This window comes from Notolepis coatsorum (assembly GCF_963971535.1).
Source record: "Notolepis coatsorum genome assembly, chromosome: 19".
NCBI classification, from domain to species: Eukaryota; Metazoa; Chordata; class Actinopteri; order Aulopiformes; family Paralepididae; genus Notolepis; species Notolepis coatsorum.
In genome coordinates this window covers 18,890,246-18,907,438 of record NC_140183.1, presented here as the reverse complement: position 1 = coordinate 18,907,438, position 17,193 = coordinate 18,890,246, and the positions used below count along the sequence as shown (strand labels likewise).

General features: G+C 39.7%; 1 protein-coding gene across 1 annotated transcript; it reads right to left on the bottom strand.

Moving 5' to 3' along the window:
• LOC311246061 (protein S100-A13-like) lies at nucleotides 1-16,118 on the bottom strand. The gene is made up of 3 exons (XM_084336132.1): nucleotides 16,005-16,118; nucleotides 7,196-7,327; nucleotides 1-2,808 (listed from the first exon to the last, which is right to left on the bottom strand). Exons 1-3 carry the CDS (start codon nucleotides 16,014-16,016, stop codon nucleotides 2,635-2,637), a joined length of 318 nt encoding a protein of 105 aa, XP_084192258.1. The 5' UTR covers nucleotides 16,017-16,118; the 3' UTR covers nucleotides 1-2,634.
• Nucleotides 16,119-17,193: the final 1,075 nt, after the last annotated feature.

Here is a 17,193-nt window from a genome sequence, read left to right as displayed (position 1 = left end):
TTAACTGAGACCCTTTATTTGTTTATTATTTCAATTTAGCTGGAAATACATTGCTACATCATTCAGTAACATTTGCAGAGCCTTATGACAAAAACATTATTACGGTCACCATTGTGACCAGTGGGATTAATCAACAAATTGTATTATTTATTTTTCTATTTCATTGAACATTGCACATGTTAAAAGCCATTTGTTTTACTCAAAATGTAAGTATTACCAAGTCAACTTGTGTTCTTAAAACACTGACAATAAACATAGTTTTATTAGGTTGAAATAATGTATAAATAATAACAATAACAATAATGATGTAATAATGTAAAAATTATCATTAAAAAAAATCATTATGAGAAAAAAAATTACGATGCATGGAATATTGTTGAGGCACACTAATTACAACTATATTTCAAACAGGCACTCCATGTCAAAAAGGTTGCTAACCCCTGCTGTATTGTATTGTAACTCAGCTACAAAAAAATTCGACTCTGTATTGTATGTATATTGATGAACACTTTTGTTTACACTTTGTTTACATACTTTTGACTTTCTATTTTATACTTTATCTATTTTTATCTAGCACACTCTCAGGAGCAAAACAGAAAAAAAGCATTTCATATAAAAGTATTCTGTATCTGTATTTTTGTATGACAACTAATAAAGAAACTTGATGTACACATTGGAACTGATAGAACACTCAAGGTTGTGTGTTCTAATCTAGTGAATAGATGAACTCCATCACAGCCGGGATGTTATTTAATACACAACCTCTTGTGGGTTTATTGCTTAATTATGTTGAAAGATCAATGTTCTTTTTCATCGATGATTCACACAATACACAATGATGATATACTCAATTAACTGGATACACTTAATTAATTTAATATTGTACAATTAAAGACAGAAAAGATTCATTGGTAAACAACATTATTGTTGTTCTACATTACTACATGTTAAAAAAACGTCACAATTCTAAACTGAGATGATACAGAGGGTTATTAACATCAATGGCTGTTTTACTAGCCGCTGTTAGATACAAGTATGTCCACTGTGACGGCAGAATACTACAACTGTACGGAAGCACCATGGAAGGAGTAAAAGTGATTTTTATTAGTATTATTATTTTCTTTTTACATTAAAGGGGCAATTCACCAAATAACAATGCTGATTTATTTTGCACATAATATTCACACACATCCAAAACAGCTTTGCACACATCAATTTAGTTTGACTGTTATTGAGAGTTAAATGAGTTAGAATATGGCCACCAGTGATGTCATCGGGAACACTGAATCCCTGTGTTGTGTTAATGACAGCTCAATTAAATGATAAGGTAGCAGTTCCCTATAAGACATAGTATTGCAATTCTTTCATCTACATAATTTCATGGTGCTGTACTTAACACAACACAAGGACACCCAAAGACATCCCTGGTGGCCATATTTACTCTCAATAACGGTCAAACTAAATTGATTACAGTTTTTGGACATGTGTGAGATTATGTGCAAAATAAATCAGCATTGTTTTTTTTGGTGAAGTGCCCCTTTAAGTGGTATGAAGTACTTGCCAGTAGTTGAATTGATGCATATGATCATTAGCTTACTTACAGAGTAAGTGGCGTGGATTAGTCTGAAGCTTCCCAGTTTGCTTGGAACCCTGGCCAGAGCTCCGACCACAGGACTCTGTGAGTAAGCTAATGGTTATGCATCGATTACACTAGTGGCAATCATTTCACTTACTGTAAAGGGACAGTTCAGATCTTTGGAACCCGAGCCCCGTTTCTTACTCACCAAGGATGTCGTCGATCGGTAGAGTCATTTTCTCAGCTCAATCCACGCTGTTCCTCATACTAGCACCGTATAGTTAGCCACAAACTGGTGCAAAGTCAATGGGGTCACGCTTCTTTCTGTCTGTACCGACTGACTGAGGCTCACTGACATTACTGACTTTTGTGGCTAATAGGGGTGTAACGATGCATCGATTAATCGAAATGCATCGATTCTAATGTGACGATTCAACTGCATCGATTTGAATATGTTAGAATCGATTATAATCTAAATTAATCAATTTATTTTATTTTTTTTATTTACCTATAGTCCATTCATGCTGAGTGTATCAGTTCCCCCAGGCACATTTGTGTATTCAAATTTTTTTGGGGAATTAAGAGAAAATGTATCGAATCGAATCGTGGTCAAATGAAGAGATTTCATGATGCATTGAATCGTAGCCTGAATAATCGTAGTCGAAATTAATCGTTGTGAGGTTGCATCGTTACACCCCTAGTGGCTAACTATCCGGGGTGTGCATGAGGAACAGCATGGATTGTGCTCAGCAACAACATCATTGGTAAGTAGGAAATTAAGGCTAAGGTTCTAAAAAATCTGAACTATCCCTTTAAGGGTTGGTTGTATCTGAAAAGACCTAGTCATCTCTATTCCTCTCTCTTTAGAGTAAACAACCTCATTTGCTTTGAGAATGAAACTAGGCTAGCCACTGCAAAGCAACTACAGTTTACTTTCCCAGATTTCATCTAGTACTGTAGTTTAAAGGCTCAACCGGGGATTTGCACTGTAGTTGATGTGGGAACCTGTGCTCTGAAGTATCGGGAGTATTTCCGCAGTAACGTTCCCGTTGAGAGTGTCACTGTAAGATGCATTTACAGAGTCTGACATGTGACTCCTGGGACTTCACACCGTATTGGATGGTGGCCAGTATTTTGATCAGGTTCCAGAACTTCTCAAAGGAGATGTCCTGGCCGCTCTCCACGTCCATCTGCTGGAGGATCTCGCCGACGCCCCCTCCCTCGGCTGTTTTCTGTAGAAGAGTGGAGAAGACTGGGGTTTGTGAGGTGTATCAGACCTGGGTCTCACTATCAATACTTCTCTGGGTTTACCAGGGCCTGTGGATATCGTGCTTCCACAAATCGCAAAAGTGATTTCACCCTAAGACGGAATCCCACGTGTGAAATGTGAACTTTGACACTTCTATTTATGTTTGTGAACAAGATGTGACATTCTCTCAGAAGTGGAAATCAGAGGTGCAATGTGGAGTTGCCTCATTGATACATTCTGATTTTGTGGACGGGTGGAATGTTTGAGTCTTTAGTGGTGAGTCACTATGAACAAGGAAAATCACCCAATATGTCAGTATTTTGTCTGGCTTTTTCATGTTCCCAAATCTAAACTGAGCTGTCCAAGATCATTAAAAAATATGTTTTCTTTTAGACTAAACTTTCCCTTAAGGGTATTGCAGATATTCCTGAAGATAGCATGACATAATATAAAACTACAATACAAAAACAATAATACCAAAGCAAATGAAAGGTGCTATAGATAACATTCAGGCCACTAGATGTTGCACTAGACTAGAGCACCAGCATTTCATTCATCCAATCAGGTGCATTCTATGTGTGGAAATGGAAAGTAGGGAGGGGATACGTGTAAAACATACATACATGTAAACAACAACATTCATTTTGGACCTGCCAATTTTTTTTAAAATGATACATTAATTACTCAATGGGCCTCATGCATGAAGCGATATAAGAAGAGATTTCGTTCTTAACTAGCATTTCCTCTTACTTTGTTCTTACCTGGGATTCAGCAAAGTTTTCTTATTGTTGCTTTTTTCTCAGGCAAGAACTAATTATAAGAGTGGTCGAGAGCACTGTTACCAAAATAAGAAATTCTTACCCCAAAAAAATAAAAAAATAAAAAAGCCTACCATTGGTTAATTGCCCCCAAATACAACTTTAAAAATACAGAACTTTTCAATAATAATAATTATTATAACTTATTGCATGCGTTCTGTCTGAAATGGATTAGATATTGCTGTTAGAACAGTTATGCTCTGGCCGCCCAGGCCATTGATTGATTGAAGATTTTATTAACAGATTGCAGAATGGGTACAATACAGTACAGCTCAATACACACAATTGTTAAGGGGAGGCAGACCAGAGAAAGACTTTCGTCTTGTTTACATCAGGGTCCCCCATTTTCAATTTATAATGACATTTATGACATACACAACATACAGATATACAGATATATATCATGACATTTATGACATGACATACAGATATGCAGTACTGTATGTAGCATAGAACGCATATTTAGAGATCGTCTATATCAGTGGTTCCCAAACTTCTGTTTTATGCGGACCACTAGATTGTTATCAAGAACATTTGCGGACCACCTCGTATGCAAACAGTAAAACATAAATAAATAAACAACTGACTTAAACCCAGTAATACACAAGACCCTCTTCTTGGACCAAGTAGTTTCATCGATAATCCAATGTACAGTTACCCCCACCCGCCTACCCATCCCCCCCACCCCACCCACCCACCCAACCACCTCCAATGTAAAGTCCCCCCCCCCACCTACCCAATCCCCCCCCCCCCCACCTCCTCCAATGTACAGTTTCTACATCAAATGTATATACTATTTTTTCTTTTTTTTTAACTCTTTTTGTATCACAAACAGTACTGTATTTGTAGCTGGTATGTCATAAATGTATAGATGTAGCAGTACTGTCTATCTGTATGTCATATATGTTATGATGAATTGAAAATGGGGGACCCTGATGTAAACAAGACGAAAGTCTTTCTCTGGTCTCCATCCCCTTAACAATTGTGTGTATTGAGCTGTACTGTATTGTACCCATTCTGCAATCTGTTAATACAATTTTCAATCAATCAATCAAGACCTGCGTCGCGGGCACTGCGTTCCGTTCTCAGAATGGATTTGAGAGAGATGTGTCATCCAGTTTGACTTGGAGCACGCGCGGCACTGTACTATGCGCACTGCCATTCATCAGGCTATATGCGGAGATATTCAGACTCTAGATCTATTTGCAGAGCCAGATGAGTGGCAACCTGTGCGATTGGCTCTTGTCGTTCAGTATTGACAAAGCCTTCAGTACTTTGCTGGAACGATTCATTTTGCACGTACTGTATACAGTACGTGTGTATGCGCGCACTGCTGGAGGTGGCCAGAAGCGCGCAACTAGCCAACTACTATTATATTACTATATTAATACAGTATATTCCACTATATAGCTATAGGTGCTGTATGATGACAATACATTTGATTCCTATCTAATTTTGATCCATCGCAAAGCGCTCCAGCGCTTGAATACGGCCGGGGGATCCGATGCAGACCCACGGCTCTCGTATTATAATGTGTCTCTGTATGCAAATTACTTGCGGGAGAACGCGCATCCAGTTTAGAATGAGTGGGATTCACCATTCAAAAACCTGGGTAAGAACAGATTTGGACTTTAAGAACGGCTTGATGAATGTGGTAGTGGCATTTCTTATTGTTCTCTTAACACATTGACCGCCATAAACGGCGTACGACGGGTTTGCTGGTCATGCAAATTCTGCCAAACCACAGCGTACGACGTTATTGAGATCATATTTCATTTTTTCGCCATGGTATTCATAATTCCGCCACCCAGCCTCTGCTGAGACAGTGGGACTCTGCACAACAGTGCAACGCTTCAATACCGCCGCCTGGTGGATGATTGGGCGAGTTACAACCGTAAATGGATCTGGTGATCTCGGTGCATCTGCGAAATCCGTCCGGCAGTCACATATCGTTGCGGGACTCTAGACACACATCTGTGTATATGGATCGCTGCCATAACTCAATAATCGATATGATTTGGGCGTTTATTGCGCCATACAAACCGGAAATGGATCTAGTCGATTGACATCAAATAAGTGGGATCTTTTTCCTCCAGTCTCATCGGCGAACGGTAAGAGGACAGTAACGTTATTTTCAAGGCGATTGTACATTTCTTTATTTACAAACCATCTGATCAATAAATCAATCCATACTACATAAAGCATTTACTGACGATCACGGAATTATAAACGACCCCCCCCCCCCGTTCATCCGCGCATGATGAGTCATAACGTTTAGGATCATGTACAGTTGACATTTTTAATATAGCGTGTATCGGCAATAAACGGCAGTTGATAATCCTATAACTCACGTTCTAGGAATTACTGCAGAAAACGATAAAAACATACTTATATTCTAGGCGGTATTTTTGGAAGAATCTATGAATGAAAAAGTATAACGTTCCTACATTCTGAACGATAGATAATCGATGTTGAATGGGCCATAGTAATGTCAATTTAGCAATACAATTTAAAAAGTTATAGCCCTGCAAAGAAGGTGAACATCTCCATAGGCTTAGAGTGGTGGCAGAGATGGGCATGAGAAGGGCAAACTGCGTGGCAGTTAATGTGTTAACAGACAGGTAAGCAAGAATATAAGAATAATAATAAGAGAGTATTGTTGAATGGTCTTTTTTGGGGGGAAAGCTATTATTTTATTCTGCACCTTTCTAAAAGCTCTGTGGATGTATTTATTTATTATTATTATTTATGATTATTCTATATAAAGATTTAATCTCTATCACCTTTAACTTATGAAGAGCCAGAAGTGGACAATTGTATTACCTGAGCTTGAGCTACAGTAGTAATAGGGTTGGGACAAATGCTTTTAGTTGCACAGAGAGCAAGACTTCCTCTCAATAAAGGAATATCGTATATCTTATCTTTCTATACAGCTGTGGAACCTTGGAAGATTTAGTTCCCATTTGACATTTTACCATTTGGTATGCGTTCTAAATCTGAGCATAGGGATTGTCGGTCTGCAGATGCTTAACTGTCCAACTCACAGAGCAGAGGGCGGGTTCACACAACAGAGAGAACTCTAAATCAGAAACATATGCTCCAATCAGAAACATAGCATTTCTTTATTCAGATCCCTATTAGTCATGTGGATGAAGATGGTTAGTCTTCCCGGGCCAGGAGGAGGGGTCCCGGCAATGCTATCTACATATCACAGCCGGGCAAATGGACATAGAGTGAGATGAACTTAAAGGAACACGCCAACATTTTGGGAAATATAACAGCCAAGCTCCCAGGGTTTTAAGCTAGGCTAGTGGTCCGTATCCACTTCAATCCATTTGTGCTAAGCTAGGCTACCCTGCAGCCAGATAGCTTTCTACTGAATGCACAGAGAGGAAATTGGTATCTATTTTCTTGTCTGACTCTGGAGGAGATGGTAAGCACATTTCCCATAATGTTGGTGTGTTACTTTAAATGACCTTTGCACTCTGGTTAGATGCCAACTTATTTCCGTGCTGTGCAATGACAATGTAATGTAATGTAATCCATCAGTACCTTGGCACAGTCGGGCAGCTGTTTAGAGACCAGGGTCTCAAACTCCTCCGTTGTTAGCTTAGAACCGCTGTTAGCCGCAGCGCCGTGGAACTCTGTAACCAGAGTGTTGAGTGCCAACTCCAGCTCGGAATACTGAGATGAGAGGAGAGATATGAGTTATCATCATCTGTGCGCACAAGGAATGTTTGCACCACATGTTCCAGAAATATGAACCCTTGTACTGAAGAACCATATAACTCTGTTTTGGGAATTCTCCAGACAGCCCATGTATTTGGCAGTTTTATAGAGTTACATGGTTCTTCACCTCAGGTACTCAATTGTAAAATACTACCTCACTTGCGCTAGAAAGACGTTTTCCTTTGCGAGACATTGTAGGCTGTTCAATGCATAGATGTTATGCTAGATGTACACCTACTGTAGGTAGTCATAATGTTATCCTAGATGTACACCCATGTAGTCATGTTATCCTAGATGTACGTGACCCAGGTAGGGTTGTCACCTTTGACCAATAGAAATATGCCTATTCTATCATCGAGCATGCGCGATAAAAAATGTGGGCGGTTTTGGGGAGGCGTTTTTTGGGGGCGCAAATGGGCGGATTTTGTCACTATTTATTTGTTTTACTTTATTTCGGTTTTAGGGTTAGGGTTATGTTATTTAATTATTTTGGGGAGCCAGCCCCCCAAACTCCTGAAATGCATAGAAATCTATGAAATCTAAATAAAACAATCTATGACATTTATATTAAAAAGAGCTAGCCCCCCAAACCCCTAAAATACATAGAAATATATGCATTTCGGAACAGTTACTATATATAGTCAAGAAAGCATTTAGTCATACTTAAAGTTTAAAGTGCTTTATTTGCATTTAACATTGTTTAAATAAATTGGCTGAACTATAGCCTCAACTTGAGCATAATACTGTATGCATATAAAGTGCTGTAAAAACAAAGCCTGGGAACACTTTTACTGAAAGAGGACAATAATACAATAATGAAACACTTGTGTGACCCAAATTAAAAGATTAATACAAAATAAAGTGCAAAGAAGGGTAGGCTCCGGGCTGCCAGGGCAGGTAAATAGAAATACTGACATCTAGTTAAAAACACAACCAGATAAATAAGATGTAATATCCCATACCGAATCAATCTCAGGAGATGTTTCAGTCATGAAGAACTGTGACACCTGTGCTTGGGTCCTTTGCGTTCTTATATTTCGGGAATGTTGTTCTCCTGATGCATGCTGTCTGATGTCAGTCAGTCCACCATGCACCACAGAAAACACACACCTACATACTTTGCAGTTTGCTTTATAAACATCTCCACTGACACTATCACGCCAGTGGTTTGCCTCTTCCCACTCACGTCTGTACTTCTGGAGGCGTTTTGTCTTTTTAGGACGCGGTGGAGTATTGTCTGCTGTAGACATTTTCGAAGCATCTTCGAAAAGAAGTCACACAGCGCACAGACGGAGGATTGGCACAACGGCACAGAACTCTTCTTAGCAACGTGAAAGCGTGAATTCTCATTGGTCGTGAGCTGCTGAGCGCACGCCCATCATACCAGAGTTGCCAAGTCTGTTTATTTTCCGCAACTTTTGGACACACTTTTGCTTGTTTTTGTAGGTCGGCTGGCTCATTTCTCTCACTAAACTGGCAACCTTAAAATACGGGACAAAGGGTGTCCCGTATCAGTTCAATACGGAACGCGTCTTTTAGTTTCCAATTACGGGACGATTCCGTATTGTATGTATGTAATGTATGTAAACACACAGCCGTAAAATAATGTGAATCCCTACCCACCTTCAAAACCGCTCTCAAAGAGCACCTACGGGAGGCTGCAATTCGAAACTGGCCCAGGTAAATGACAACCCCCCCCCCACCCACCCCCCTCCAATGTACAGTTTATTCCCCCTCAAATGTATATATATATAATATTATTTTCTTTTAGGATCTGTGTCTCTTTTTTTTTTATTATTATTGATCTTTTTCCCCCTCCATTTTTCCTCCGATTTTCTCCCATCCCAATGTTAGTCGTATGCCAATTCCCAATCCCCTTCCTGGTCGCTGCGCACTTACCCCCCACAGTCAGATCATCTGGGAGAGTGGAGGCTATCACGTGCTTCCTCCGACACACGTCCAGCCAATCAACCGCTTCTTTTCACCTGGCAGCGCGGATCCTCCCTGAGAGGGCGTAGCGTGTGGAAGGATCCCACTATCCCACTCAGGTCCTATCCGTGCTTAGCAGGCGCCCCGACCGAACTGTAGGAGTCGCTGTTTATATATCTGTATATCTTGTATGTCATAAATGTCTGGATGTAACAGTACTGTATATCTGTATGCAGGCATGCGTTGGTGATTTCAACTCTGGTTGCACGCATTTTATTGACGTAACGTGCACGCGTGCGCACGCGCATAAATGTTCCCTCGCGTGCGCACAGGATGTAGCCTTCAATATATAAAGAAATTATATTGTCAACACATATGGTGGAAAAACAAACAATGTTTTAAATGTAATTGTAGTTATATTGTTAATTTAGTTTGTATTTACTTTTCTAGTTTAAGTTAATTCAATTAAATAAATAGTTTTACACACAAACACAAAAGCAAACTTAAAATAATCAGACAACTCACATTTACATTTACATTTAGTCATTTAGCTGACGCTTTTATCCAAAGCGACTTCCAAGTTCTGTACGACAAGCCATCAGGAAGGGTACAACTCTATCAGCAGTAACAATGTTCATCAAAGTGTTGCGTGTTACAGTGTAGGTTAGTTTATTAGGACAAGTGCATGACAGTAAGGTTAGTTAGGGTTAGAGTTTTTTTTTTTTTATTATTATTATTTCAGATAATGGTTGAAGAAGTGCGTCTTAAGTCGACGGCGGAAGATTGGACGGGTTTCGGCTGCCCTAACTGGGGTGGGTAGTTCATTCCACCATTGTGGGGCAAGGACTGAGAATAGGCGGCTTCTCTTTGATGACCCTCCCGGGGCTTGGATAGGAGTAGGTCTGAGGCGGCCAGAAGATGCAGAGCGTAGGGTCTTGAGGGTGTGTAGTTAGAGACCATTGACCGGAGGTAGGCGGGAGCGGTTCCCTTTGCCACACGGTATACCGCACAAGTAAACTTGTGTTTACTTGAAAATTATTGGTGATAATTTGATTCATGGCGCTGAATCCCCTTTCACATTCTGCAGTGCTGCATGGAATGACTTTTGTGCATAAGTATTTTACTGTAGTGTAGTGGTTGGATAGGATAGGATGGAATAGACACAGAGCTCCCTGCCCCTCCCCCTCAGGTTTGGTGTGAACGATGGTCTGAGCACCGTTCACACCAAACCTGTGAATGTGAATACCATGAAATGGTTGCATTCCATGCGCTATTGTTAGTTATGCTTATGCAAGGTAGCCAGGTACACGCGACGAGTCGAGTGCAGCGTGTTCTTGAGGGCACGCGCATGCACACCCGTGCATGTGCGTGCACGCGCTTCTGCTCACAAAAGCTTGGTTGGACATCGTCCCATGAGCAAAGCACCTCTGTCTGTATATCGTGTGTCGTCATAAAAAATGTCATGATGAATTGAAAATGGGGGACCCTGATGTAAACAAGACAAAAGTATTTCTCTGGTCTGCATCCCCTTAACACTTTGCCACCCAACCACGAGTTAACTCGGGTTTCGGTGCCATGCGTTGAGGACCAGAGCCACGAGTTAACTTGTGGCAAGTTGGTATTGTTTTATTCCATATTAATCACTGTATCAAAATCCCCCATTGACCCATTGCCATGAATCCCTACCCACATTCAAAACCGCTCTTAAAGAGCACCTACGGGAGGCTGCAATTCGAAACTGGCCACCGTAAATGCCCAAACCCCACACCACCTCCTAATAGACAGTCTCCTCCCCACCGCATGTATATATTACCTCCCCGCCGTATGTATATTTCTCAGCCACTGGACCAGACAACTTATTATTATTATTATTATTATTATTATTATTATTATTATTATTATTATTATTATTATTATTATTATTATTATTATTATTATTATTATTATTATTATTATTATTATTATTATTATTATTATTATTATTATCATTATTATTATTATTAGTTATTAGCATCTAGTCTAACATTAACATGTACAGCCATTGGACCAGAAAATGTATTTGTATATTTTATTTACAAATAAGTTTGTTTAATATTTGGATATTTGTGGCTATTACCGTCAATAGCTCCATCTCTAAGCATCAATTTGTCCATTTTTCTTTTTAGATATGTTGGAGGGCTACATTGGGTTCAAGTCATTCTTGCCTTGATAAACATTTATTTTGTATTAACTTTGTATTAAGGCAAGAATGACTTGGAACTCCTGTGTCAAAAAGACTAGTGTGGATTGATTGATTGATTGAAAACTTTAATTAACAGATTGCAGAATGGGTACAGTACAGTACAGCACAATACACACAGTCAACGCGGTTTCATTGCTGGGTTAAGTACTTCTATTCTATTCACATAATATGCTTACTTCATATATCTACTCCATTCACATATATGCTTACCACTTGTATCTATTGCTATGTCCGCCCACTACAATCACATGAGCTGTCTAACGCCTGTCCCGTCTCCCTGTCCCCCTATGACTTGCTGTCCTGGAGTGCTGACCGGAGTGTCGGACATCCCGTGATGAAGGCCGGGAGGTTGCGACCCCCTCTGCGTGCCCCCCTGTCTCCGGAGGTCTCGTAGTGGTGACCGGAGTGCCGGATGTCCCGCGATGATGTCGGGGAGTTCGCGACCCTCTCTGCACCGCCCCCTATCTCCCTGTCTCCGGCTGTCCCTGAGCAATGACCGGAGTGTTGAATGTCCCGTGACTAAGACGGGGAGGACGTGACCCTCTTTGCGCCGCCCCTGTGCCTCAAATAGATCCGCTATCAGCTCTATCTTTAATCTTTCAAAATGTCCAGTTGCTATCGCTATTTGCTTTATCTTTAATCTTTCAAAATGTCCAGTTGCTATTGCATGCACTCATCTGTGTTTCACTACACACATGAGTGCATGCTTACCAACTGTCCGTCTGCAACACTACTATCACCGACATCTAAGAAGGGAGATCCCCCCTTGAATGGCCCTTCTAAGGTTTCTCTCCTCCACACTGCCTGTGGAGCTTTTTTCCCTATTGTTAGGTTTTAGTGAGTTTTTCCTTACCTTCGCGTGGGGTATGTCTGGGAGTGCTTGCATTCTTTAATTTTTAATTTAAATTTTTTGCATTCATCTAAAAATGTTTGGACCTTATGGTGTTCTTGTTCTGTTCTTGACTTATTGTTATGTTTTCTTCTTGACTTGTTTAAAGAAGACCTGTACGGCCCATGGGGACATTAACGTGTGTTGTCGGGCCTTATAAATAAATTTGATTTGATTTGATTTGATTTAGTTGTTAAGGGGATGCAGACCAGAGAAAGACGTTCGTAGTGTTTACATCAGGGTCCCCCATTTTCAATTCATAATGACATTTATGACATACACAATATACTAGGGATGTCCGATATTATCGACCTACCGATATTATCGGCCGATATCAGCATTAAAATGTGATATCGGAAAATCGGTATCGGTTTTCAATTTTTTTTTTTTTTACATTTCTATAACCTTTATTTACCCAGGCAAGCAAGTAAGAACAAATTCTGATTTTATTTATTGTCAAAAGTATGCATAATGTTGTGTTAATTCCACAACAAGAGATATGTAGTGTTAATTACCTGAAATTATTCCATTTTGGGGGGGGGGGGGGGGGGGGGGGGGGGGGGGGGCGGGAACCCTGCATATATCGGTATCGGTTGATATCGGTTGATATCGGTATCGGAAATTAAGAGTTGGACAATATCGGTATAGGTAAAAAAGCCAATATCGAGCATCCCTACAATATACAGATATAAAAATCGAATCTAATCATCTAATCTAAACTAATCATGACATTTATGACATACAGATATGCAGTACTGTTACTTTTGTGACATACAAGATTATGCAAAAAAACATTAATTCAAAAGATACATGCAGAAGCTTATCTTTGAACTCAGGCCAAACCATAAATATGTATGTAACGGAGTGTCTATTTACACCAGGGTGACAATAGTCACATGGCAGCTATTTGGCTATTCACGTGCACTCTCCTACGCAGAGAGTTGGGTGACGCTTCGGATGCTGTGGCCTACAGACGTAGAGACGGCTCAGCATAGGTGGCTGCAAACACACTCTCATCAGAAAACATATATAAAGTATTAATCAACCACATGAAGAAAAGTACATAATGTACGTTATGTTATAGCCATAATATTAATAAGTCATAATATTTACGTGTTGTATAAGTAAGTGTGGAATTAAAACAAAGCACAAATATAAATTACCTAAAGAAAACATATAAACGGATTATATCTCAGATGTATATGGATGAGGAGGCGTTGTGGTGACCGCTTGAGCCCTGGCGTCCCTGTCCAGGGGCTAGTGCTCGGCGGGATTATCATTAGTAGCTATCATTACTGATATTTTCTTTTCATAATATTTTCTTTAATTAATATGAGTTGCATAAGATAATAGAGTGTGAAGGGGGTAGGAATACATACGTTTACACTTCATCCTATCCTTTTCGAACAGCTTGTTTGTTTGTTTGTTTTTAATTGGTGTGCCCTGACCTGCAGTCTTGAGCTAAAGGCACTCGCCTCTCATGTGGTGCCCTGCGGTTTGATCCCCGGCAGAGCAACTTTATTTGTAATACATTGTAATGTACACTTTGCACATGTTGATATATGTAACTAATATATTACTGTACTTATATATCTAATCTACCTTCCCCCAGACCTCCATTAATAAACACAGTTCATAAGTAAAAAATAAAATGGGAATAATAGACACAATAAAATAGATCTGTGTGTGTATATACAGTAGCTACATTATACTGAGTGCTTGTTTCTGCCATGCTATACACCCAGGTGTAAATAACCACATTAGCTATTCCACCCAGGGTGCATATATCATCTATCATCTATCATCTATGGACACATGGGTGCTAATAGCATCTTACTGCCAATATGTAAAACACCCACGCCTTTAATTCTAAAGAGTGGACAAGCGGGTTTATTTCAGTTGTTGTCAGTTATAGAGTCAAGATAGCAGGCCTACAGTCTAGCTCTCTCTCCAGTATACCATCCTAGATGAGTCGATACTACCACCGGAGTTGATCAGCAGAGCTTAAATAGAATGCCTAGAATAACAGTTTTTTTTCTTCAAATTGACAGCAGCATGGAAGACATAGGCAAATGATAACATCTAGCCTATAACTAAGAAGACACATGCTAATCAAGTAATAACTTTTATATGATCACTAGTATGATTGTTTACACTAAATCAATATGGAAAATTCTCAGGAGGTACTAGACACACTTCTAGGAGGAAACTCCTAATAAATGGCGCAAGTATTGCGCCACTCAATAGCCTATGTTGAGTCTGTGCATGTATCTCAAGTGACAAGTCTGTATGCTATTCTATTTATGTAACTCGATTTAAAACGTTGACACAAAAATCCTAATTGAAACCAAAGGAGTGAAAGCCTATGTTTTTCCAAATAATCATATTAGCTTTATTTCAGCATTATTCATCAGAGTATTGTTTTCTACTATAATGGCGTAGGCGATAGCGCCGCGCCCAAACTACAGTATGTGTCATTGACCTGCCTCTGGTTCACTTGTTTGATTGAAAACTTTATTAACAGATTGCAGAATGGGTACAATAAAGTACAGCTCAATACACACAATTGTTAAGGGGATGCAGACCAGAGAAAGACTTTCGTCTTGTTTACATCAGGGTCCCCCATTTTCAATTAATCAGGACATGTATACATGACATACAGATAGACATATGTTACTGGATTAGGCTATCAATATGTTGTAATGTGACACATGTCCTCCTGGATAACCAAACTCTGTTCAGATCCCACATTGAAATACTCGAATTGAGTACATTTGACAACAGTCTTAACTAAGTTATGGAACTCACATGGTATGTGGATTCGTGTTGACTTTAAGTTTAGACCTGGTAATTTGTCAACATTTTGTACAAAGCTTAAATTATAGGTAAAATTAACTGAAAAAAGGAATTGTATTTATGTATTTAATTATTCATTCATTAATCCGGATTGAAATATATATAAACCCTAATTTAATAATTAACATTGCGTGTTTTATGCCACAGAATGCATACGCTTTCCGAACTTAGAGATGTCAGGTCGTTTGAGTCCCGTGCGTTCCATGCCATTAGCAAGGGCGGACACGCTTACACGTTAATATTATGAACTCAACTAAACTACTAATGTGTAAATAATGGTGTACAGTATATATGACAGAAATACATCAGCCCGTTTGAGGACAATCTACTATTACAATCTACAACCAGAGAGTGAGAACGAGTAGGCGACACCACCCTGATTATGTTCCTCTGACGCGCGCATCTGCGGCGCAAATCTTATTTTTTTGGGGGTTATAGAAAAGCTCATACACAGTAAATTTCGCAGAGTACATTTTACTCAAACTGGGTACATTTTACTCAAACTGAAGTATTGAAAAATGTTACTCAGTTTGAGTCAAATGTTACTCAGTTTGAGTCAAATGTACTCTGCGAAATTTACTGTGTATCTGTCGCTGGTCTCGGTTCAACTTGTGTGCACCAACCCACAGGCTATATGCTTGTATTTGTCTACAGGGCTATACGCAAGCAATCGATCGCAATCAATCTGTTTATGCGAGGAGACAGAATCCTCTTACCTTCACCGCCATCCTGTCCAGTTTTGGTCAGCAGAAGGAGGAAATGAGTGAGTGGCTTAAAGTTTTCGCTCTCAACATTCCATCGCCCTCCTGTGTGGATTCGAGGATCCTCCTCCCTCTAAAAAAAACTGGATTCCACCTTCTGTGTTTGACAACGTTGTTGGGGGGGGGGGGGGGGGTTAGGGTTAGGTTTTTCCCTCTTGTGGATGTTTTGAGTATTGCACACATTTTCTTTAGCTTGTTCTAGCTTTGATGCTCTTGGCTGTCATGTGACAATGCCAGGTCAGCTATTTTATTCTCCAGAAGGTGTTTTGCCATGAGGTCTGCTCTCAGCTTCAGTTCCTATTTTTCCATCTCTGTCTGTGCCTTGAAATTCTCAACTCCCAAACGTAAAGGATAAGGCTGGTGTGTAATTTAATTATTTTCAAGCTCTCAAGCAGGAAGCCATACTTTGCCATTGTGTGCTAAAATCTTTGAATCATGGAGTTCTATGACTTTTGGAAATTAGCTATAATGTGGCCTTGGCTGGATTGACCGTATTTGTAAGTAGAAGAACAACAACTACTCCTAAGAGTTCTATTATGCTCCCTCTTCAAAGGGTTAACACAAGAGAGAATTCCCTGCAGGTCCCTCGCAAAAGATGTCAGACTGGAAGTCTTATCTCTCCTCTTAGGCTGAGTCAATATTTTATCTCAAGGACACTCCCTGACTCTACACAGTGAGCTCCGCCCCCTTCTCCCTCAAGGACTCCCTGACTTAGAAACAGGAATTTTTAGGTCCTGATGAATAACACATTTGAAGCAGGGGCGTTTTTAGAGTTAGAAAACATTGGGGGCTTCAGGGTCCCCCCCCCCTTTTTTTTTTTTTTTTTACACACAGAAATACGCAATTTTAGAGTAATTAGAGACGAATGCTGAAGAACTAGATTCAAGTTTTTTAAAGTGAGGTCCAGGTCCATGAGAGGGATCTGGGCAGTCCCCATAGAAAATTCAAAGTTAACAGGACCAAATCATCAGTTTCTTATTTATTTATTTAACCTTTATTTAGCCAGATAAAACATTGATATGGTCCAAGAGGCCCCAACGAGGGTACAAATATACATATATACACACATACATACATACATACATACATACATACATACATACATACATACATACATACATACATACATACATACATACATACA

Excerpts from the sequence above, each read along its gene's own strand:
- LOC311246061 (XM_084336132.1), bottom strand. Across the intron at positions 2,809-7,195 it reads AGCTGCCCGACTGTGCCAAG|AAAACAGCCGAGGGAGGGGG; the intron begins GTACTGATGGAT and ends ACTCTTCTACAG.